The sequence below is a fragment of the Henckelia pumila genome, chromosome 2 (genome assembly GCF_033568475.1).
Source record: "Henckelia pumila isolate YLH828 chromosome 2, ASM3356847v2, whole genome shotgun sequence".
Classification (NCBI taxonomy): domain Eukaryota; kingdom Viridiplantae; phylum Streptophyta; class Magnoliopsida; order Lamiales; family Gesneriaceae; genus Henckelia; species Henckelia pumila.
Window position 1 is genome coordinate 99650225 of NC_133121.1, and position 20955 is coordinate 99671179.

Consider the following 20955-nt stretch of genomic DNA (forward strand, 5'->3'; position numbering starts at 1 on the left):
TATCATTTTATACCGACAAAAACTTTTATGAGACAGTCTCAAAGGTTATTTTTTTGAGACGTGTCTTTTATATGAGTTATTCATTAAAAGTATTACATTTTATGTCAAAAATATTATTTATTATTATAAATATGGGTAGGGTTGACCCGTCTCACGGATGAGATCGTCTCACAGGAGTGTTACTCTTTTATACCACATACATAGAATAGTGAAACATACTTTAAAAAGAAAACAACAAAATGAAAAAATAACTCAGGATTATAATCAAAAACCTAACAACATGTCAACAACAATAATAATGTACGTGAGACGGATTGATAGAAATTTGAAACTATAATTATAATGTAAATCAATACTTTTTTATTGTTTGATCTCATCGAAAATATGTCTCACGTAATTATCTAAGGAGAGAGTCTCGTAGAAGTTTTTGAAACCATTATAATGATTTGATATTTTTTTCACGAATTATTTGATATAATTCGTGTTAAAAACATGGTTTCGTATTGACACTGTCAATATATGCACGAATATATTATTCCCATTCATGTTTGTGACTAAGTTTTTGAATTCAAGATTGGTTACGGATCTTGTGGTAAAAAAATTGGTATGTCACTAACCAACCAAATTAGTTTGTATATAGTGTTCAACCGTTATAATACTGTATAAATTGTACAGATGTATAGATAATAAGATCGAATAAATAAAAGATAAAATAATACTAAACGAGAATGTAGTAAAGCACAACGCTCTCCATAATACAAGTACACGAGTCATTTTATTTTGGTAAAAACCAAGAAAGTGAAGGGCCCCATTCATACAAACATCTCTTTCCCATCCTAATCCACTTTGCTTCAGTGTCACTCTGTCATGTATTATTACAAATCCCCAACATGAACACGGAGCAAACACTTCTTGAACACACGAATCATACACAAACCCAACAACATTTTTGTATAAAAAACCAAACATCTTCTTTACCCCCACAAACCCAAATAATATTCAAATCTTCTGAAATTGTATCAAATCCCCCTTAACTGCCTACTCTCTCTCATTTGTGCGTACCTTTCGTCTCCCTTCTCAACGGTTACCTTGGCCTTTCTTTAAATACCGTTTGCTTCTCAAAAGGGTCTCCACTATTTATTACGCCACTGTCAAGAATATTGAACAGAGGAACAGAGAAAGAAAGAAAGAGGGGAGAGAGGATTTTGATTTCTAAAGATAAAAACTTGAGGACCGGAGATGGATTTCAGTTCGTTCTTGACGTCTCTGGGGACGTCTTTTGTGATATTCTTGGTGTTGATGCTTTTGTTCACTTGGCTGTCTCGTCGGCCCGGGAACAATGTGATATACTACCCGAATCGGATACTCAAGGGTTTGGATCCGTACGAGAGCATCCGGGTCACCCGCAACCCGTTTGATTGGATCAGGGAGGCCTTCTCCTCCAATGAATCTGATGTCGTGAGAATGTCCGGGGTTGATTCTGCTGTTTACTTCGTTTTCCTGACCACTGGTATTTTTCTATCTTCATGTTTGTTTATTAAACAAAAGTGGTGTGTGTGTGTGTTTTTAGTTCTTATCTTCTGGTTTCTTGGAAAGTAAATAATTTCTTTTGATCTTGGTTTAATACTTGTACTGAATTTACGCCTTTTTTTTTTTTTTTTTTTTTGGTTTCGATTCGAGTACCGTGGAGAGCTTTAATTTGAAGAACAATTTTGAAATCCTATTTTTTTCTTGAAAATTTCGTAGATTGGTTTTGATGTTTTTTGTGCATGGTTGTATTTTGCCACGTATATGTAATGCCAAATTTGTTCAGTCACCACCAAGGATTGTTGAACCCAGCCTGGAAATCAGAATTATGAAAACATGGTTGTGTGCCCTATAGAAATCTCTGAATCACGTGTCGGGTTTGATGGACCTCCTGCTAGCTAGCTTTTTCATGCCTAAAGGGAGAAAGAAGCATCAATCTCTGACTTAAAATTCTGGGTTTCTTTTTCTTTTTCTTGGGTGTGTGAGAATGTATTTCATTGGTGGTTTTTGAATGAAGTAAAATGAACATGTTAAACCAACTCGAATCGAAAGTCTCACTTCTGCAAAGCTTTGAATTGGTTGCTTATTTCACGCAGTGTTGGGAATTTTCGTTTTGGGCGGAGTCGTTCTTCTGCCTGTACTGTTACCAGTTGCGGCAACTGCTCACGGCGCTCTCAAGACCAATGATACGATGAGTAAAGGATCTTTTGAAGACCTTGACAAGTTAGCTATGGGACATATTCCAGTTAGTTTTCCACCTTCTCATATTTTCTTTCTTCCACGATGCATATATTAGAACTTCATCAATAACCTGTGTGATTATCCGGTGTAATTTGCTCGTGATATCGGCTCACTCTGGTTCATTTTACTGTGGATTAATACAGGTAAAATCTCCGCGGTTGTGGGCGTTCATGGCCGCTACCTATTGGATTTCGTTTGTTGCATACTGCCTCTTGTGGAGGGCGTACCGACATGTTTCCGATTTGAGAGCCACGGCTCTTATGTCGGCCGAGGTGAAGAATGAACAGTTTGCTGTACTAGTCCGAGACATACCTCCCGCCCCGGAGGGTCAAACGAGGAAGGAACAAGTCGACTCGTATTTTAAGACCATCTATCCAGAGACCTTCTATAGATCCATGGTGGTCACAGACAACAAGAAGGTACTTCGAATTCGTTGTGACGATTTCTTGAGTGTTTTTCATCTGTTAGTTATGCGTTTGATAACACTAGTTGGGAGTCACTTTTTCTAAAAAGTTATATATAGGCTATGTTCTCTATCGATGTGTGATCAGGCAAAATATGTAAAGAGATAATTGTGGAGACTAAAAACAAGTGAAAATTGTCCCACTTTTGGTTGAAGCTAGGCATTGTTTGCATCTTGACATGTTTCGGTTTTACCAGGTGAATAAAATTTATGAAGAGTTGGAAGGATATAGAAAGAAGCTCGCACGAGCAGAAGTCGTGTATGCAGAGTCCAAGCAAACTAGTAATCCGGAAGGAACTAGACCAACTGCTAAAACTGGTTTCCTCGGTCTGTTTGGTAAAAAGGTCGACGCACTAGAATACTACGATGAAAAGATTCAGGAATTGATCCCGAAATTAGAAGCAGAGCAAAAGGTGACGCTGAAAGACAAACAGCAACGTTCAGCTCTCATTTTCTTTAACGACCGCAAAACCGCAGCCACCGCCTCGCAAAGCCTACACGCCACTATGGTCGACACTTGGACGGTTCTTGATGCACCAGAGCCCCGGCAGCTACTATGGACTAATCTTCCCAAGAACTTTTACAACAGGCAGCTTCGACAATACCTCATCTACTTCCTCGTGTTTTTGACCATATTCTTTTACATGATCCCGATTGGGTTCGTTTCCGCGTTAACTACTCTTCCTAACTTGATGAAGGTTCTCCCATTTCTAAAAGTAATAGTTGATCAGCCTGCCTTAAAGACAGTACTTGAGGCATACTTGCCTCAGCTCGCGCTGATATTATTTCTGGCTTTGCTACCGAAATTTCTACTGTTTTTGTCTAAGGCCGAGGGCATCCCTTCGGAGAGTCACGCCCAAAGAGCTGCTTCAGGAAAGTTTTTCTACTTTTCGGTTCTAAATGTATTCATTGGTGTTACTATCAGTTCATCTCTTTTCACCGAACTTAAGAAGATTGAGAATAAGCCAAGTTCCATCATCGATACACTAGCAACCAACCTCCCGGGCAGTGCTACGTTCTTCTTGACTTTTGTGGCCTTGAAGTAAGATTTTATCCCCTGTTTTTCCGATTTTTGCTCAAGAGAGTGTCATTTTAATTGTGTGGGCTCCTTTTCGTCCAGGTTCTTTGTTGGATACGGGCTCGAGTTATCGCGAATTGTTCCCTTGATAATCTTCCACCTAAAGCGAAAGTATCTCTGTAAAACCGAGGCAGAGGTGAGAGAAGCTTGGGTTCCCGGAGATCTTGGATACGCCACTAGAATCCCCGGGGATCTGCTGATCGCTACCATCGTGCTCTGCTATTCCGTCATAGCACCTATTATAATTCCATTTGGCGTGGTGTACTTTGGCTTAGCATGGCTCGTTTTTCGAAATCAGGTGACACTCTCTTGTTCTATACAATGTATTTGAATCATCTATCGAATTCTTGAGACCTATTAAGAGACATGTCTATCACAAAAAGCATATGGTTGAACATATACACTTCACACTTGATCGATCACTCACATTCCTAACCTTGATCTAATACTTACCTCCTCGATTTCTCGACATATGAAGAACAAATCGCGATCATAATGGCAAATATCATGAAAAAGTTGTAATTTTTATTCTTAATATTTCTAAAACTCCAAGTTGCTTCCTTGTCCGTCTTCGGATGTATAAATTGAACCGTATTCGTCTCTTGCCTTTTGTTGTCCACAGGTACTCAAAGTTTATGTCCCTTCTTACGAGAGCTACGGAAGAATGTGGCCACACATTCACAACCGAATCGTAGCGGCCTTGTTTCTGTACCAAGTGACGATGTTTGGTTATTTTGGAACAAAGAGATTCGTCTATGCACCCCTCTTAATCCCTCTCCTGATTCTAACTCTCATATTTGGGTTCGTCTGTGGCAAAAAATACTACCGATTTTTCCAGTCTCCGGCGCTCGAAGTCGTCTCCCACGAGGTGAAAGAAACTTTGAACATGGAACTTGTTTTCAGGTCATTCATTCCAGCAAGTTTGAGCTCTGATAAAGCTGATGAAGATCAGTTCGAAGATGCTCTATCTCAAGTCTCAAGATCCGGTTCTACTCTTTGATGCACAGTTTGTGAATTTTTTGTACTTTGGGTGATGTTTATCTTAATGTATTTATAATTTTATTTTAATTTTTAGAACACTTGGTGTGTATTTGTCTTGTGGGTTGTGTAGTAGCAAGTCTTGTGTTATTTCTAAGGAATATATATGATCATCTCTTTCTTTCCTTTTTTTTTTTCTTTCGGCTGCTCTTCCAGTAGATATTGACATTATTTTGTTCTGACACATGAAATTTGTAATTTATTCAACCAAACTATTGTATTTAGTTATAAGATCAATCAACCAAAACAGGAAAATTCTCATATTCCCAAATAAAAAAACATTGGGAGAGATAAACAAAATGAGCTAAAGTATGCGCAACTACATTAACCGAACGACGCACATAAAATAAATTCGCATTACAAATACGACTCAAAAGACATCTAATATCATTTGCAATTGCACATTGACGCTTCGATCTTGCTCCGAACAAGTGATTGCTTGCACAGCCAAGAGAGAGTCAGAAAAGATAAATTGTGCCTCGATCCTGAACTAAGCTTAAGACCTTCTCGAATCGTCACCAATTCTGCATAAATAAGTGAAGGAGGCTTAATAATGTCTTCCCAAAAGCAATAATAATCTGGCCTACATGATCACGAACCACCCCACCAATCGCAAACTGATTTGTAGCAATGTTGTACGCCGCATCAACATCCAAGAACAAACAAGAATGTGAAGGTGCTGCCCAGCGAGTTGGAGCTTCCAGATTACACCCTTTAGGAGCAGCCACTAACAACTTACGGGCTCGGAAAAATTCTTTGGGCATTTCTTGACATTATTTTTAGTCCTTTGGGATTTTTGAATTTTAGTATCGTTATATTTATTTTTAGTTTTTCACTATTTTGATCATATCACTACGTGACACTGCAAAATATTGACACGATATTAAAAATTATTTTGTTCACTTATCAGATGATGCGGCATTGATTAAATCAAAATAGCTGAAATTAAAAATTAGCATATCAGACCAATAATTATTTATAAAATACAAAAGAAAATCGTGAAGCATAGAAATGCGACTATGCGTGGATTAGAACGCAAAACTTGCAAAACACGAGAAGAGTTTTCCGAGGGAAAAACGCACGAAATATTTACCCGCGGGAGCCAAAATTTCAAAATAAGTATACACTGAAGAGGCGCCTCCACATCCAATCCACACCATTCCCCGTTCAAAATTCCAGTCGCGTATCGAACACACAGCAGCAGAGATTTCGTCAATGGCGGACGCATCGCATCTAGAAAGAATGGGCAGGGAGCTCAACTGCCCGATCTGGTAAACATTTTGTCTGTATTTTGATATGTCAGTTTTCGAAGCATAAATCGAGGCTCTTTTATTCGAGTAATGAATTTTTCGGCGCTGAAGCATGCTTCGTGTTTTCTACAGCTTGAGTCTCCTGGGTTCTGCAGTTTCTCTTAGCTGTAATCATGTATTTTGCAAGTGAGATCTCTTGTGCTTGAGTTTTCTATTTTGGTATGTACTTGATTCTGTACTAATTTGATGTGTTCTGTTGATTGTGTGATGCAGTTCATGTATCGAGAAATCCATGAAATCGGCCTCAAATTGTCCAGTCTGTAAGGTTCCGTATAGGCGTAGAGGTATTTGCGTTTTTTTTTTCTTTCTGAATTTGTATGGTTGTTTCCGATAGAGTGAGCTTCCGTATATCTCTGTTGCCACGATCATTGCATGATTGCACCAAAGAAAACAAGTTTAGTTGGGTATACTTGATGAAACCATGTTCCCTCTTTAATCTTGAATAGTTACTAAATCCTATGAAGATCCAAAGGGGCTGGAAAATATAGAGAAAAAGGTTTTAAGAGTCGTTAAACCATTAGTAAATCTCTAGCCAATTTGGAAATCATGAACCATCCATACCTCAACTTTGTGCATGGATTGGATATACCAAGATATGAAACATTTTCACCACACAACTTGGAGAACTATTTTCTGGATGATAGAAATGGTGAGTCTGCCTAACCTGCAATGGCGCCACACACTTCATTATTGAAATCTTAAAGCAATCTTGACACTTTCTTCCTAAATCTTGCCATTATTTTGATTTGATATGCGTTCACACTTGTTTATTTTTGGGGATTTTAATACCTAGACTAATTTGTTGTCATTTTTTTGCGGCAGAAATTCGACCTGCTCCTCACATGGATAACTTGGTCAGCGTTTATAGGAGTATGGAAGTAGCAATGGGGGTCAACATTTTCATCACTCAAACTGCTACTTCAACAAAAATATCAGGTAATGGTTTTTTTTTTTTTTCACTTGATTGCTTAATATTGATCTTCCTCAAGGACAGATTGCTGCTGGTAGTATATGTTAAGCGGCCTCAATTTATATCTCAAGCAATTCTGGCAACACAACGTTAAAAGAAGAAAGAACAAAACAATTAAAGAGCTCGTTATGAGTTTATTAGCAATAATGAGTAAACCAGAGAACTATTAGGTTATGCTTGCATTGATGGATTTCCAATCCATAAAAAGCCTTGTATTTAACTTGCTCTCCTGCCACCAGTCTCACCCTTATCTTGGAAAGGAAGAGTAGAGAGAAGGGTGAGATTGCTTTATTTTAGAAAAGCAAAGGGTAAGATTGGTGTGATCCAAATCACTCTACTAGTAATTCTTTGTCCTTGAAAAGCATTGTATTTTACTCTCTGTTTCCACCAATCTCACCCTTTTCTCTACTCGTCCTTTTCCGTTTCTCACTTGTTTGTTCTCTTAATGAGAAAGTTTTGTAAATAGGAACTGTCTATGTCTTTCTCCTTTGTAAAATCACCTTATATATACAAGTGATTTGGATCACAAGCCCTATCCTTTCCAGCTAACAGCAATGTGTATCCCAACTAGCATAAACATAATTGGTGTTAGTCTGTCATTTATAATATGACCATTAGGCATTAGCCGAAACAATTACCCTGATATCTTTGCATAGAAAGGCAACTTAAAACTTAAAAGACATGATGTTAACATGATAGTGGCTTTAGTTTTGTAAATTGGAGAATATGTGATTGCATGTTTAGGTATCTTTCTCATAGCGAGGAAATAGGAAATTTTGCACCATGACAAATAACATTTTTTTGCCCAATGATTTGATGAATTCCTGCTACTCTGGTTGAATCTCATGCAATTATGTCTCACCAACAGCTAATGCAGTTTAGCAATTGTATATGCTAATGCAGTTTAGCAATTGAATATGCTAATTTACTGCTCTTGTCTTTGTTCTGTTAGGTGCAGCCAAAGACAACCAAACCGGTGCTAACACCTGTGTGCTCCAAGATGAAGGCCAATCCCAGTCGGAAGCCTTAGATTGCCTAAGTCAGGAACTACGTCCAAGAAAAAGATCTGGAAGGCAAGCAACTAATGATCAAGGAGATTTTGGCGCAGCTTTTGGAAAACCTTCATTTCCTACCAAGAAAAGGGTTCAGGTTCCACTTCGTTCTACTACAGAGGTGCAAAGACAGCCTGGAATGCTGGAAGAAGGAATTGATGAAATTGGCAAAGAGAATCCTGAAGGATACTCTCTCGCAGAAAAAAACATGCCTGCTGTCTGCAAAGGTCATCCTGCATTTACTCCATTCTTTTGGCTAAGAGAGGAAGAGGATATTGAGAAATCAACCCAGCAGTCAAACGAGGATCAACTTATTGGCACACCCCTAGATGCTCCTTGCTTCAGTGACATCAAGGACTCAGATGATGAGGTAACTTTCTAAAGAAGCCACAAGCTAGTTTTGGTTTTATGAAAGTGATGGCATCGACCAATTTCATTTGCATCATCTATTTGGCGAAAAAATATATTTGTTGCTTTAAAATTTATGTGATATTCCTTTGCAATTTGTACAGACAGGCCACTGTAATAGGGCAGATTTTATTGACAGTGAGATGTTTGATTGGACACAGAGGCCCTGCTCTCCTGAACTTTGCTTGAGCCCTGTCATTATGCAGGTATTTAATATTTGATATTTTTACATGCAGACTTTAGTTCTTCACTCAACACTCTTAATTCATTGTTTACTTTTAAACGAACATGTTTATATAGATTGAAGATAATATGGAGCACTCTAGATGCCAAGAAGAGGCCGAGGCTATTGATGCTACGACTTCAGGTACTAAGATGAATATGAAGAGAAGAAAAGGTTTGGACAAAACAAAGAAAAGTGGAAAAGATGCTCAAAATGAAAGTGGAACGGCTAATAAGACAGTTGATATGTTAACTGAGACCAAAGGAAGCAAGAGAAATAAGAAAACTATGCATGAAGTAGATGCAACTTATTTGAAGCGGAAGAAAGTGGACGGTGAAAGCATTCTGAAATCTGGCCAAACTAGTTTCTCTCTGAACACAAGAAGAATATCAGGTAAAAATAAAAAAGTTGTTTGCTCTGATGTCATTGTACAAGAGGTGGCAGACAAAGTTTCTACTCTCCTAAATGAGACAGAACCTTTGCTAAAGAGAAATAAAACTGCATTTAACGATGCATTAGTTTCAAAACATCACCAACAAAACAGAAAGTTAAAAAGCGTCGAAGGTAACAAAATTAGTAAGAAATCTGGCCAGCTGCAGAAATTGGGTGGTCGAATCATCAGGACTCAAAAGGCTGAAACTGGTAACAGTTTAAAAGACGAAGGTCCATGCAGTGAGAGGTTGATTTCTAAGACAGATGCTAATTTCTCACGAGTTGGCGACAAAAAGGAAGTTGCAGGCCAGGGAATGCCAAACAAGACTTGTGAAGAAAGTTGTAACAAAAGGTTGAAATCTTCAAAGAAGGTGAAATTTTTGGAAGGTGCGTCCAATAACAATTGTAGCATCACCCCGGAAAGTTTTGATGAAGAGTCTGCAATGAGAGGTCAATATTTCCAAGAAAATCAATGCAATACCTATCAACCAGGAGTGGAAATCGTTCCAGAAATCTCTAAAACACTGCCCACTCCAAATATGACACCACTGAAGAAATGCAAGATGCTCTCTCATAAAATCCATTGTTCTTTTTGTCAATCATCAGATGACTCTGAGGTACATATTTTTTTGTGAAAATAAGGAATGTGTGATATTTCGTCCCTTCCTGTTTCTGATAAATTATAATTGGTTATCTAACTAAAGTCAATTTCTTGAATGTGACATAAAAATTTAGGCTTCAGGGGACATGGTTAAATACTGCAATGGGAAGCTAGTTACAGACAATCAGACAGCAAGTTCAAAAATCATACATGTGCACAAACACTGCACAGAATGGTATGGTTTCTTTCGGCAATTTTTTTATGTATTTTCCTTTGAAAACTTTTATATATGTTTATTTTCCAGGTCACTAGAATAAGTTTGGGATATAGCAGAACTCTCTGTAGTTGGCATCTCCTGCTTTAATTTTCCTTGAGTTCCTTTTTTATGAGGAATGGACTTGCAAAACAATAAATGATTATTGTAATTTTGGATCTAAAATCTAAATTGCATCAATTCTAATGACGCATCAGTTAAGGTTAAGGCCATTTGGCTGACGTTCTTTTTTGTGTTGCGCTTGCGCCAACTTTAAACACTATTTATTTGCAAGCAATTAATTTTATTTATCAAACGTGTTTATCCAGGGCACCTGACGTGTACTTCGAAGGAGACGATGTCATCAACCTTGAAGCTGAATTGTCTAGAAGTCATAGAATTAGATGCTGTTGCTGTGGAATTAAGGGTGCTGCCCTTGGATGCTATGAGAAGACTTGCCGGAAGAGCTTTCATGTTCCTTGTGCAAGACTAACTCCAGAGTGTAGATGGGATTATGTGAGTGTTGCTTAGTTAAACTCAGTCTCATAACAATGCAAAATTGCAAAGCATTTACAAGCTTCTATTGACTTCTACTTATCCTAGGAAAACTTCGTCATGTTATGCCCTCTTCATGCGTTCCATCAACTGCCAAATGAGGAACCTGAATCTCAAGCTAAGCAGAGAAGAAAAATACGTAACAGCAGGTTTGTAATTGTTTCCAGCGGTTGTATTCAGATTTCAGACCTTTGTTCTGGTCACATCTTAATTTTTATTCTCTCCAGATCATTTTAAAACCGCTGTACATTTGAACCCTTCTTTTTTAATACTCTTTACAGTCTATCTAATGTCCATCCACCAAACATCACTTCTAAATGTGAAAGTAGCACAATTATACCATGGAAGTTTGAGAAAAAGCTCAAAAACCTGTTTCTCTGCTGTTCAGCGATAACCAGTGTAGAGAAGGTAAAGAAACTCGTAGCTTATTATGCATAAACTCCAAATTTCCTTATTCATCGATGCATCCATTACATTGTGAATGCAGGGAATAGTTTCTGAATTGAAAAAGTTGTCGGGAGTGACTGTCCTAAAGAACTGGGACGTAAGTGTCACCCATGTCATTGCATCTACAGATAAGAATGGGGCGTGCAGAAGAACCCTAAAAGTTTTGACGGGCGTGCTAGAAGGAAAATGGATTTTAAACATAGACTGTAAGTATGAATTACCATTCATATCCCAGTTGTTTAAGGTTATTCAGAAACTAAGCTGGAACGCTATCAACATCTTCATCATTGTGCTGATCCCTGAATGTTAATGAGTTCTATTTTATCTCGAGTATTTAATTGGTCTTTGTAGAGATTACTGCTAAATCAACCACTATTTTGGTGCACTCGTGTCTTCAATGGTTCGGGTCATCTATCACTTTTATTTTCTCAATGCCGTGATTTTTTTTCTCAACCAGGGATTAAAGCTTGCTTGAACGCCAAAGAATTTGTTGAGGAGCAGCAGTACGAGATTACATGTGACATTCATGGGATCAGGGACGGCCCCAGAATTGGAAGATTAAGACTTCTGAACAAGGTTATTTTCTTCACCATGAAAGTAGGGAACTTTCTTATATAATTTTTGAGTGATATAATGCACGAAAGACATTACACTTCTCCGTAAAATTGTCACAAACAACACTGTAATTTGTGTAGCCATTTGCATCCACACCTCATGTTTGTTTGTTATCGCATATTTTTCTTCACAATAACCAGTAAGATAACTAGATAAGACGTTTTTCTTCCATTCTTTCTGTCCATTACACTAGAGGAAAGTTCAATCACAAGTTTTCTACGTCTTGCAGCAACCAAAGCTATTTAGTGGATGCAAATTTTATTTCATGGGTGATTTCGCGCCTTCGTACAAAGGATATCTTCACGACCTTGTTATCTCAGCCGGAGGGAAAGTCCTCAATAGAAAGCCTGTTGGGGGAGACCATTCCATCCCACCTTTGGAATACTGTGCAGAAACATACATCGTATACAGCCAAGAACTTCCCGAGAACTGCAAATCATCTGGACATAACTCGATCTTGAAGCGTAGACTTAGCGATGCAAAAGCTTTAGCCAGTTCAACTGGAGCCATAGTGGCAGGCAATTCATGGATCCTGAACTCCATTGCAGGTCACAAGTTGCAAAATCTTGAATAGCTATCAGGTTGGATCCATCACATTTCATTTATTTCAGCAAACACCATAACATTGAATTGTATTTTTATTTGCCTTGAATTGATTAGATAAGTTAACCACAATGCATATTTCTTGAACATTCATTAAAATTTATCATCTCATTAATATTCAAAACTGATCGCATTGATACTGTGAATATTTCAAGTACTTAAAACCCTAATAAGATTTTATTAGTGAAAATGAGAGTCGAAACTTTGATGTTTATAATCATGAGGCATAAAATTTTGGAATAGTGGGTAACATTATTAATAACGAGTGAAAATTTCATGCATCAGGAATTCGGTGTCATTGGCTTTTCGTTATTGTTTTGATATATATATACTCCCTCCGTCCAATATATGTTGTCTTGTTTTAGTTTTTACACGAATTAAGAGGGTGTTTGGGAAAGCTTAAAAGCTTTTGCAAACAGCTTATAAGCTGTCAAGGGAGTGTTTGCAATCACTAAAAAAAAGTGATTGTAAGCTTTTGGCTTTAAAAAATCATTTTTATGTGTTTCTTAAACTTAGATTATGTGTTAGCTTATGTTTAACTTAATTGAAATCTAAAGGCTAGTCATGTGGTGATTATGATTCTCCAAAAGTGATTGTAATAAGAACATTGTTAAAATCATTCTAATCACTTATTTATCAAACACTACCAAACTTTGATTTTTAGATTTTCACATTTGTTTTCAAACATTACCAACTTTTGATTTTTCTTAACTTTTTTATAATCTATAAATTAATCACTTCTACAAAAGCACAATTTATTGCAAACACTTTCTTATTTTAAAAAAGTAAATTAATTTTTCTTTTTCGAACTAAAAACCCGAATAAAAAATATATGTTGTTCTTTTTCAGAAAGTATATTAACAATGTTATTAGCTTTTCAAGGGAGTTTATAAAAACAATATAATTATAAATTTTTTGTAGAACCGTTTGTCGTTTTATCAAAAACTATAATTGGTTATAATGGTAAACTTAAATATTTTAAATCGCATAGTAGCACTGGTTCGATTGTTCTTTCCAATAAAAATAATTATTTCACCTCAACATTTAGTTTTTTTTTTAAAGGCAAAACAAAATTCAATCACAAATTTCCCCCTTTCTTCCCGGCAATTATCATTTATTTCTATTTTTTAAAAATAAAATCATCTCTTTTATATATCATATTATATTTGGACATTTATAAATAACGTATCTAAAGTTATAATCCAAATATTAGGCAATCAAGTAATTTTAATTTGAGACTACATTGAAAATTTAAAGAAAAAATAAACAATTAATTTTTAGTAAAAAAATGTTTTAATTCCTCAGTCTCAATTATACAAGTAAATTTTCTTATCAGAAATATATACACTTTATTATATTTAAGAATGTTTTCTATTATTTTACTAATATGCATATGGTGACTTCGTCTTAGAAAATGTACACCAATTTTTTGAATTAATTAATTAAAAAAAATTCATACATTGATTTTTCTTCTTTTATGCAAAAAAAAAAATTGACCTATATAGTCAGAACTCAGAAGGAAGAAAAATATAAGATAATCATAGACTTTGGATTCCAAACCCAAAATTAATAGTAGTAGATCACAACATACGTAAGACTATGCTAGTTCTATTCCTATAGGCTATAACTCTATTGCTCCGTGGGTTAGCTAGGCACAAGTCACAATGCATACAGTACACTCACGTGACTACGTCTTTTAATAAATAATCTCTCTTGGAAATATTGACTTTTACAATTTTTAAATCATTTTTAACTGAAATTTTGACCTTTTATCTTTCAATTTTGAGTACGCAACTTGAAGCAATAAATTTCAATTATTTTATCAATTAACTGGTTTCAAGTTCGATATGTGCCGAGTCTTGGTAGTTTTTTTTATTTATCAAGGTTGATTTAGACTGTTTTTTTTTTTTGTGTGATTAATATGTTCGAGATAAACAAGTTCGACTCTTTTGTCAAATCCTGTCAATAGTGTGGACAGTTATATTATATATTTGTAATTTAGATTAAGATTGTATATGTTTTCTCTAAAAATATTAAGATTTATTTATAGTGATTAAAAAAAATGTTATTCGCGGAGCATTGACCAACTTAATTAATTTATTTGTTTTCGGAAGTAGAGGGGTGCATTAAAACATTGGACTGAATTAGCATATGAGAAAATAAAATTTCTTATTCCTCTATTCGTTCATACATATGTCACTTTGAGCGTGAAATGGACGGATAATGTTTCCCATTCAAACGAGAAAATTAAATTATATGCGTAATATTTTTAATATGTTAATTTACATTATTGAAATTGGACGATTAGTATACTCAAACGAATAAGTTTTTTGTGAGATGATTTAAAGATATTTATATTTGAGATGTGCTGATCTGATTAAATGTAGAATGCAAAGTAATAGTTTTGTATTTAAAAATATATTTTTTCATTTGTCGAGTCAAATAAAAAATGCATCTCACAAAAATAACTTTATGATAAAATCTCACAATAATTTTTGTAATAACATATTCCAATCTTGGAACTCTTACACTTTATATTATTCATGCATAAAAATTAACATTATTTGTCTCCAAAATGAATAATCAGATTTTTATCAATATCGCAATTCGTACCATGCACATGGCATTGTCAATATTTTGTCATTATTAAGTGAAGCCGTTTTCCATAATTATTATTCAATAATTGATTGATGCCAATCCTTTCACTGTTATTTTTTCAAAAAAATAAATGAGACAAAAATGTGAATACATTTCCCTGGTATATTATGGTTTATTAACTGTAAAACAGTTTATATGCGTTAGACGATTTGATTTATTATTATAACAAAAATTAATATTTTGACATAAAAGTAATATTATTTAGTTAGTCTAGTAAAAAAAGATATTAGTCAAATAAAATTAATCCGTTAGAATATCTAATAGGAGTTTTTGTGTTGTGATTTTATGTATATTAAAATTTTGTGTAAAATATAATTTTTAATTGAGTTTTAATTTTATTTTATTATTTTGAAGTTTTAAATAAAATAAAATTATTGTAAATAGAAAATAAAATTTACATTTTAAAAACTAAAAATCTATAATATATATTAAAGTACAATTTCTTGCTAATGAAATTTAAATGAAAATTAGAATTGGATCTTCGTCTATACATGAAATATATTAATAATTTTAAGGAGTTTAGGTAATTAACTTATCTATTATTTATCTTGTCTATTTTAAAAAAAATACAAAATATTATTTTGAATGTATCTAAAATTTTTAATATTTAATTTATTATATTATCCAAAAATTGACACTAAAATTAATTAACACGATGTAAATAAATAAATATATAATTATTATTTTAGACCCCAAATCTATCACTTATGCTAAGTCTTGACCTCATAGAGAGTAATTTTTGGTAAGTTTGGTGCGACCTTGTTTTTAATCGTATATCACCCCTACTTATTTTAATAAATATCATTTCACCCCTCAGCAATATTCACAAACACCACTTTGGCAATTGTAAGCAATTACATTTTTAACTAGCAATAATATAACTATCATTTTATCCCTTCATCTATTCTAACTAGTTATCTTGCGAGACGATGTTCACAGATTTATACGCGTGAGATGTATTAACCAGACTTATATTTAAAATAAACAATAATATTTTCGATATAAAATCAAAAAATAATACTTTCAATATAAAATCAATATTTTTCATGGGCCCGTTAAATAAGATATCAATCATACAAAATTTATCCGTGAGACCGTCTCATGAAATTTTTTGTCTAAAGTAATAGATAATACTTGATAGATAAACTTGGGGAAAAAGAGTGTACAGACACGCAACTCGTGAAGTTGGACATTAGTACTATATCGAGCATTAAAGAGACTTTAGTTTGTTGGTATAATCTCCAAGTCCCCCTCATATGTTTTGTCTTGTGATAGTCATTTAATTATGAAAATGTCACCTTTTACCTATTTGCCCACTGTTTGGTGGATAATTATTTAAGAAAATATATATTTTTATTTTATCATTATTTTTTTACTAAAAAATAGACTATACTAACTCGCAACGCGTACACCAGACTATTGATATTAAATAAAGATTTGCATTAGTTTAAAAAAGGTGTCCAAGCATGGAACCAGCGACGTAAAGGGGGTCCCATCATGGTGGGTAATTGGGCCCAATGGGCCAGAAATTGTTGGAATGAACTGGGCTTAGGTAACTGGATACGAAAGGGACAGTGCCACAAAAAGTGGGCTGATAGGTTGGCAGGTTGCACATGGACATTAATCCATGTGTGGTCAAACATCAAAGGCCGACACGAATAATCATATACTTTTATTGATTTCAATGATTAATGCGTCACGTGTCCATATGTTTCAAGCCAAAATATTTATATTATATTAACTAATAAATAAACATGCATTTTTAAAATTATCACACAACGCAATTGTTTCAGAAATTAATGAATGTCATATGTTACATTCCATCACACACGACACTTAACACTTTGGATGCCGCTATTTTTCCTTTGTCGCAACCGTTTCTAGTATTTTGATTTGTTCCGCATGTAATCAAAGATCCACATTGAAAATATATGACTCGAGAAATATCATTGGTTAATAAAATGAAAAAGTATCTATAGGCGCTCAATTATTAGATCTAATCCTCCACGAAAAGTAAGAAATTCCGCATATTTTGACCAATTCAAGGTGAAAAATGGGGTTGCTCCCTCGGCAAAACTTGGATAAAGTTGAGCCAAAAGATCGCGATTCAGGATAAATTTATGAAAAAGTGGTATCTTTTTATGATCACTTCAGCGTTTAGAAATTGGTTAATCGGTAAAGATACATGTACTTGATGCCCCACCAAGATACATTACTTTTTAGGTAAAGTTCAAAAGCATTTCATGAGAGTTTAAGCCAAAATAAACAATATTACTATTGGGGATATAGGAGTTTCATTGCACAACATTCAAACGCTACACATGATGCGGGATGCTCAGTGTCCCCGCGGGAGCATGATAGAGGTTCCCCATATGTGTTGTTGCCATCCAAACAAAGACTACCGATCCACCAAACTCTTGCCAACAACCTCACCTAGCTAATTTTGGAAGGATTTGTGCCCACATTTTTCCTTTTCTTTTTTTTTTTAATTTATTTCGGAGAGGCAAAAAAACATAAGTAATAAATATTTGGAAAAATAGTTCTTTTTTTCACTAACTTGTTCAGTTTTAGATTTTGATCTACTAAGTTTTCGAAGTTTTGTTTTCGTATAATAACTTTAAATTTTGACTTTTTTGGTTCAATTGTTGATTCGATATCGGTAAATAATGACGTGAAGCATGTCAAAATGCACTTCATTAAAAATTAGTGTATCAAAACAAGACTGTAAAAAGTTAATAGACTAAAATTTGAAGATAGACATGTTAATAGATTCAATAACATGATTTTTCCAAAATATTTTAAATGGAAATGGGAACCCTAAAGTTGAGGCTATGTGGGGTACTAGGCAGCTCTCCATAAGAATGACATAACCAACATTAATTTGAACAAAAGCCTACTGCATTTTGGCAAGATTTATGTACTACTTAGACAAGAGGAATCTTCCCTCCAACACTTTTTGTTATGTGTAACATTTACATAATATTAATTAATTGGGAATTTCATATTCATGTCTTAATCAGGTCTTGAAAGTTCTCATTTTCTTTGTTGTGATTTTTCCATCACCTTGGAGGTTTGGCCTACTCCTCTATCTTCATGTGTATGATAGATCTCTCATGTATGCTTTGTACCTTCGTTCTAAGGTTTATGGGCAACTAATATGTAAATAATCAGTCCATACTAAATTGTGAAAGAAAAACATTATCGCAATGATTAAAGTCAACAATAATATATTCACCCTATAGTATTTTCCTATACACTTTTTGAAACAAAAATAAAACCATATTCAAAAATTCAAATTCATATATAATAATATTATGTTATATTGTTTACTTGTGGCGTCCTCTACTCCTAACCAAAATCTGCGGGAAACCCCCACACCATAAAAATATGTCAAAGGAGTGAACTTTCACTAATCTTCAGAACACATTAAACGGCGCCGTTTGGCAACGCGACGCCGCGGTCTTCCGCCTCCTGATTCCCACCGGCACGGTGCTGGGCGGGGCCACGGACCGGATCAGGGCGAAATTCAACCCCTTGAAAAACGGGTGGGTCTTCACCTCCGAGGCGCCCCGCTTCGACCCGAGCCTCCGATCCGGATCCTTGTTCAGCAACCCGGATATCAGCCCCCTGGCGTGCGCTTCGCTCGCGCCGCAGCGCCACTCGTCGGGGAACGCCAGCGGCTGTTTCGTGATGTTGCGCAGCGTAGCTTCGTTCTTCGCGCCGCCGAATGGGGTTCGCCCGTATATCATTTCGTAGATAAAGACGCCGAAAGCCCACCAATCCACGGCGTTCCCGTGTGGCCTGCCGGCGGCAACCTCCGGCGAGACGTACTCGTGGGTCCCCACGAAGGAGCTTGACCGGGCGTTCACTGGCTCCGCCACGAATATCCGGTTCGCGGCTAAAGTTTGGATCTTTTTGGACCGGAAGAGCCGGTTGGAGATGCATGAGAATGGGGTGAGGTAGCGCCGGGAGCCCTGGGCTGCCGCCGGTGAAGATTGAGACTCCGGTGAGGAGTCTGGGTATTCAACGGCGGGGATTGCGTCGGAGCATAGGGAGAGATCAAAGTCCGTCAGCATAATGTGACCGTCGGATCTGACCAGCACATTTTCTGGCTTCAAATCTCTGTATATTATGCCCAGCATGTGAAGATACTCTAGTGCTACCAAAACTTCAGCTGCATAAAACCTGTTAATAAAAAATATTGAATTGTTTGTTTATTTATTACTGAAAAGAAATATAATTTTTTGAAAAAAGTAAACTACTGCTTCTGATTTCTTGGTGGAGACGATAAAGTGAAGAAACCCAATGTGGTAACTTCTGGTTTCAGATTTAAAGTAAGTGACTTAAACAAGAAAACCCAGATTTGGAAAACATTAAATAACAGGAAAATTGCGGCTAAAATGTGTCAAATTCATATAAAAATGTTCTTTGTTTTCCTCTTCTTGAACAGATTCCAACAAAATTGCAGACTTCCTTTTTTCTTTGCAAGAAATGAGACAGGCACAGTACATGTTCAAGAAAAGAACTTGAATCAACAGTCATATAATAGCATAATAATCAAACAAAAGAACAGATGTATAAACAGAATCATATCGAGTGAGAAAACTACATTATAATGACACAAGTTTCAGCCTTTTTTTCAAACAGATAATTAGTACCTCAAATATGTTTGGATTAATTTATACAAGATGACAAAATAGAAGAGAATTAATTTACCTAGCGGAGCTGATAGAGAAACGTTTCAGCGGCTGTTTGTGCCTCAGAGAATGCAAATCCCCGCCGGAACAATACTCCATCACCACGCAAGAGAAATTGGAGGCCTCAAATTCTGCCTTGAGAGTGGGAAGAAAAGGGTGGTCTAATAATCTCATGATCTTCCTCTCTGTCTCAGCTCTTTGGGTTTTTTTCTTCATAGCCAGCACTTCATTATCCACCACTTTCATGGCGTAGAGCCTCCGCTCATCCCCGCCGCGGAGGCGGCAGAGATAAACCCTGCCGATGTCTCCGCTGCCGATCTGCCGGACAAGGCTGAAGTCCCGGAAACTCAGCCCCGACGTCGAAGACTTCGGACGCATGACTTGGAACGACGAGCGGTGGGGCTGAATCCCAGCTGGCTCCTCCGGCGAGCTCGTCGGAAGGTCGAATGAAAGCCGGCTGAAGCTCGTGCAATGGCTTATAGTATTAGTAGTGTCACTGCTCCTGGAGCTTTTGGTGGAGCAAAATCCTCGCCCGAAGATAATCTCATCCGAATTAGAATTCCTGCGTGATTCTTCCACCATCTTCCGCCGCGTTTGCATGCACAGTCAAAGAAATGCTTCTTTTTTTTTTCACCCAGAAAGTCGAATAACATTAATAATCATTCCAGTCAAAAAAGATTAATTAACAGTGTGGATGATATCATTCACGAATGATGCTTTTAAACCAGGCAAAAGCAACCCATTTTAAAGAAAACCAATTACAAATTAGTCAACAATTCACGCTTAACATGCACAAAGAAGAAATTAATGAACAAAATCAGAGATATATATATATATATATATATATATATATAAACGAGCTCTTTAATTTAAAGAAAAGGCGTGGGGGGTAGCTAGTAAATAAAGAGCAACGTAACACAGGCTTATTAAGAAGAAATTAAATTAAAGTGGGGTTTGTTTCCGTACAGAAGACATTAATAACAAAGCTTGAATTTTCTGATACAAAGCTCGTAGCTAGGTTTGGGTATGGCTACGAGAGAGAGAGAGAGAGTGGAAGCTATGGAAGATGAGAGGGGGGCCGTAATGTAATAATAAGGGAGAAAAAAAGAAAATGGGGCGTTGGGGGGTTATTTAAGGGACAAGGTACGGGGACAGTAGTGACAAAATTTTAATAAAATGGAGATTGGTGGTAATAATAATTCAATTCAATATATATATATATATATATTGGTACTGCTTCTGTCTCCCTTTTGTCATGTTTCTTTGTGCAGTTTCATAGGGCTA

At 35.9% G+C, this 20955-nt stretch overlaps 3 protein-coding genes across 4 annotated transcripts; 2 read left to right on the forward strand and 1 right to left on the reverse strand.

Moving 5' to 3' along the window:
• The first annotated feature begins 974 nt into the window (after positions 1–974).
• On the forward strand, positions 975–4972 carry LOC140880439 (CSC1-like protein ERD4). The gene is made up of 6 exons (XM_073284880.1): positions 975–1510; positions 2124–2272; positions 2412–2687; positions 2929–3773; positions 3852–4107; positions 4432–4972. Exons 1-6 carry the CDS (start codon positions 1240–1242, stop codon positions 4807–4809), a joined length of 2175 nt encoding a protein of 724 aa, XP_073140981.1. The 5' UTR covers positions 975–1239; the 3' UTR covers positions 4810–4972.
• A 1020-nt stretch (positions 4973–5992) lies between these two features.
• Positions 5993–12440, forward strand: LOC140883709 (protein BREAST CANCER SUSCEPTIBILITY 1 homolog). 2 transcript variants are annotated; one of them, XM_073290278.1, is made up of 14 exons: positions 5993–6118; positions 6230–6283; positions 6371–6441; positions 6980–7093; positions 8080–8549; positions 8692–8793; positions 8888–9859; positions 9978–10078; positions 10426–10612; positions 10700–10800; positions 10933–11059; positions 11139–11304; positions 11556–11674; positions 11943–12440. In XM_073290278.1, exons 1-14 carry the CDS (start codon positions 6063–6065, stop codon positions 12285–12287), a joined length of 2985 nt encoding a protein of 994 aa, XP_073146379.1. In that variant the 5' UTR covers positions 5993–6062; the 3' UTR covers positions 12288–12440. The 2 variants fall into 2 exon arrangements, with proteins under 2 accessions (XP_073146379.1, XP_073146380.1); XM_073290279.1 differs by having other exon boundaries at positions 8086–8549.
• A 5786-nt stretch (positions 12441–18226) lies between these two features.
• On the reverse strand, positions 18227–20745 carry LOC140882156 (protein kinase PINOID-like). The gene is made up of 2 exons (XM_073287957.1): positions 19691–20745; positions 18227–19159 (listed from the first exon to the last, which is right to left on the reverse strand). Exons 1-2 carry the CDS (start codon positions 20269–20271, stop codon positions 18391–18393), a joined length of 1350 nt encoding a protein of 449 aa, XP_073144058.1. The 5' UTR covers positions 20272–20745; the 3' UTR covers positions 18227–18390.
• Between the last annotated feature and the right edge of the window lie 210 nt (positions 20746–20955).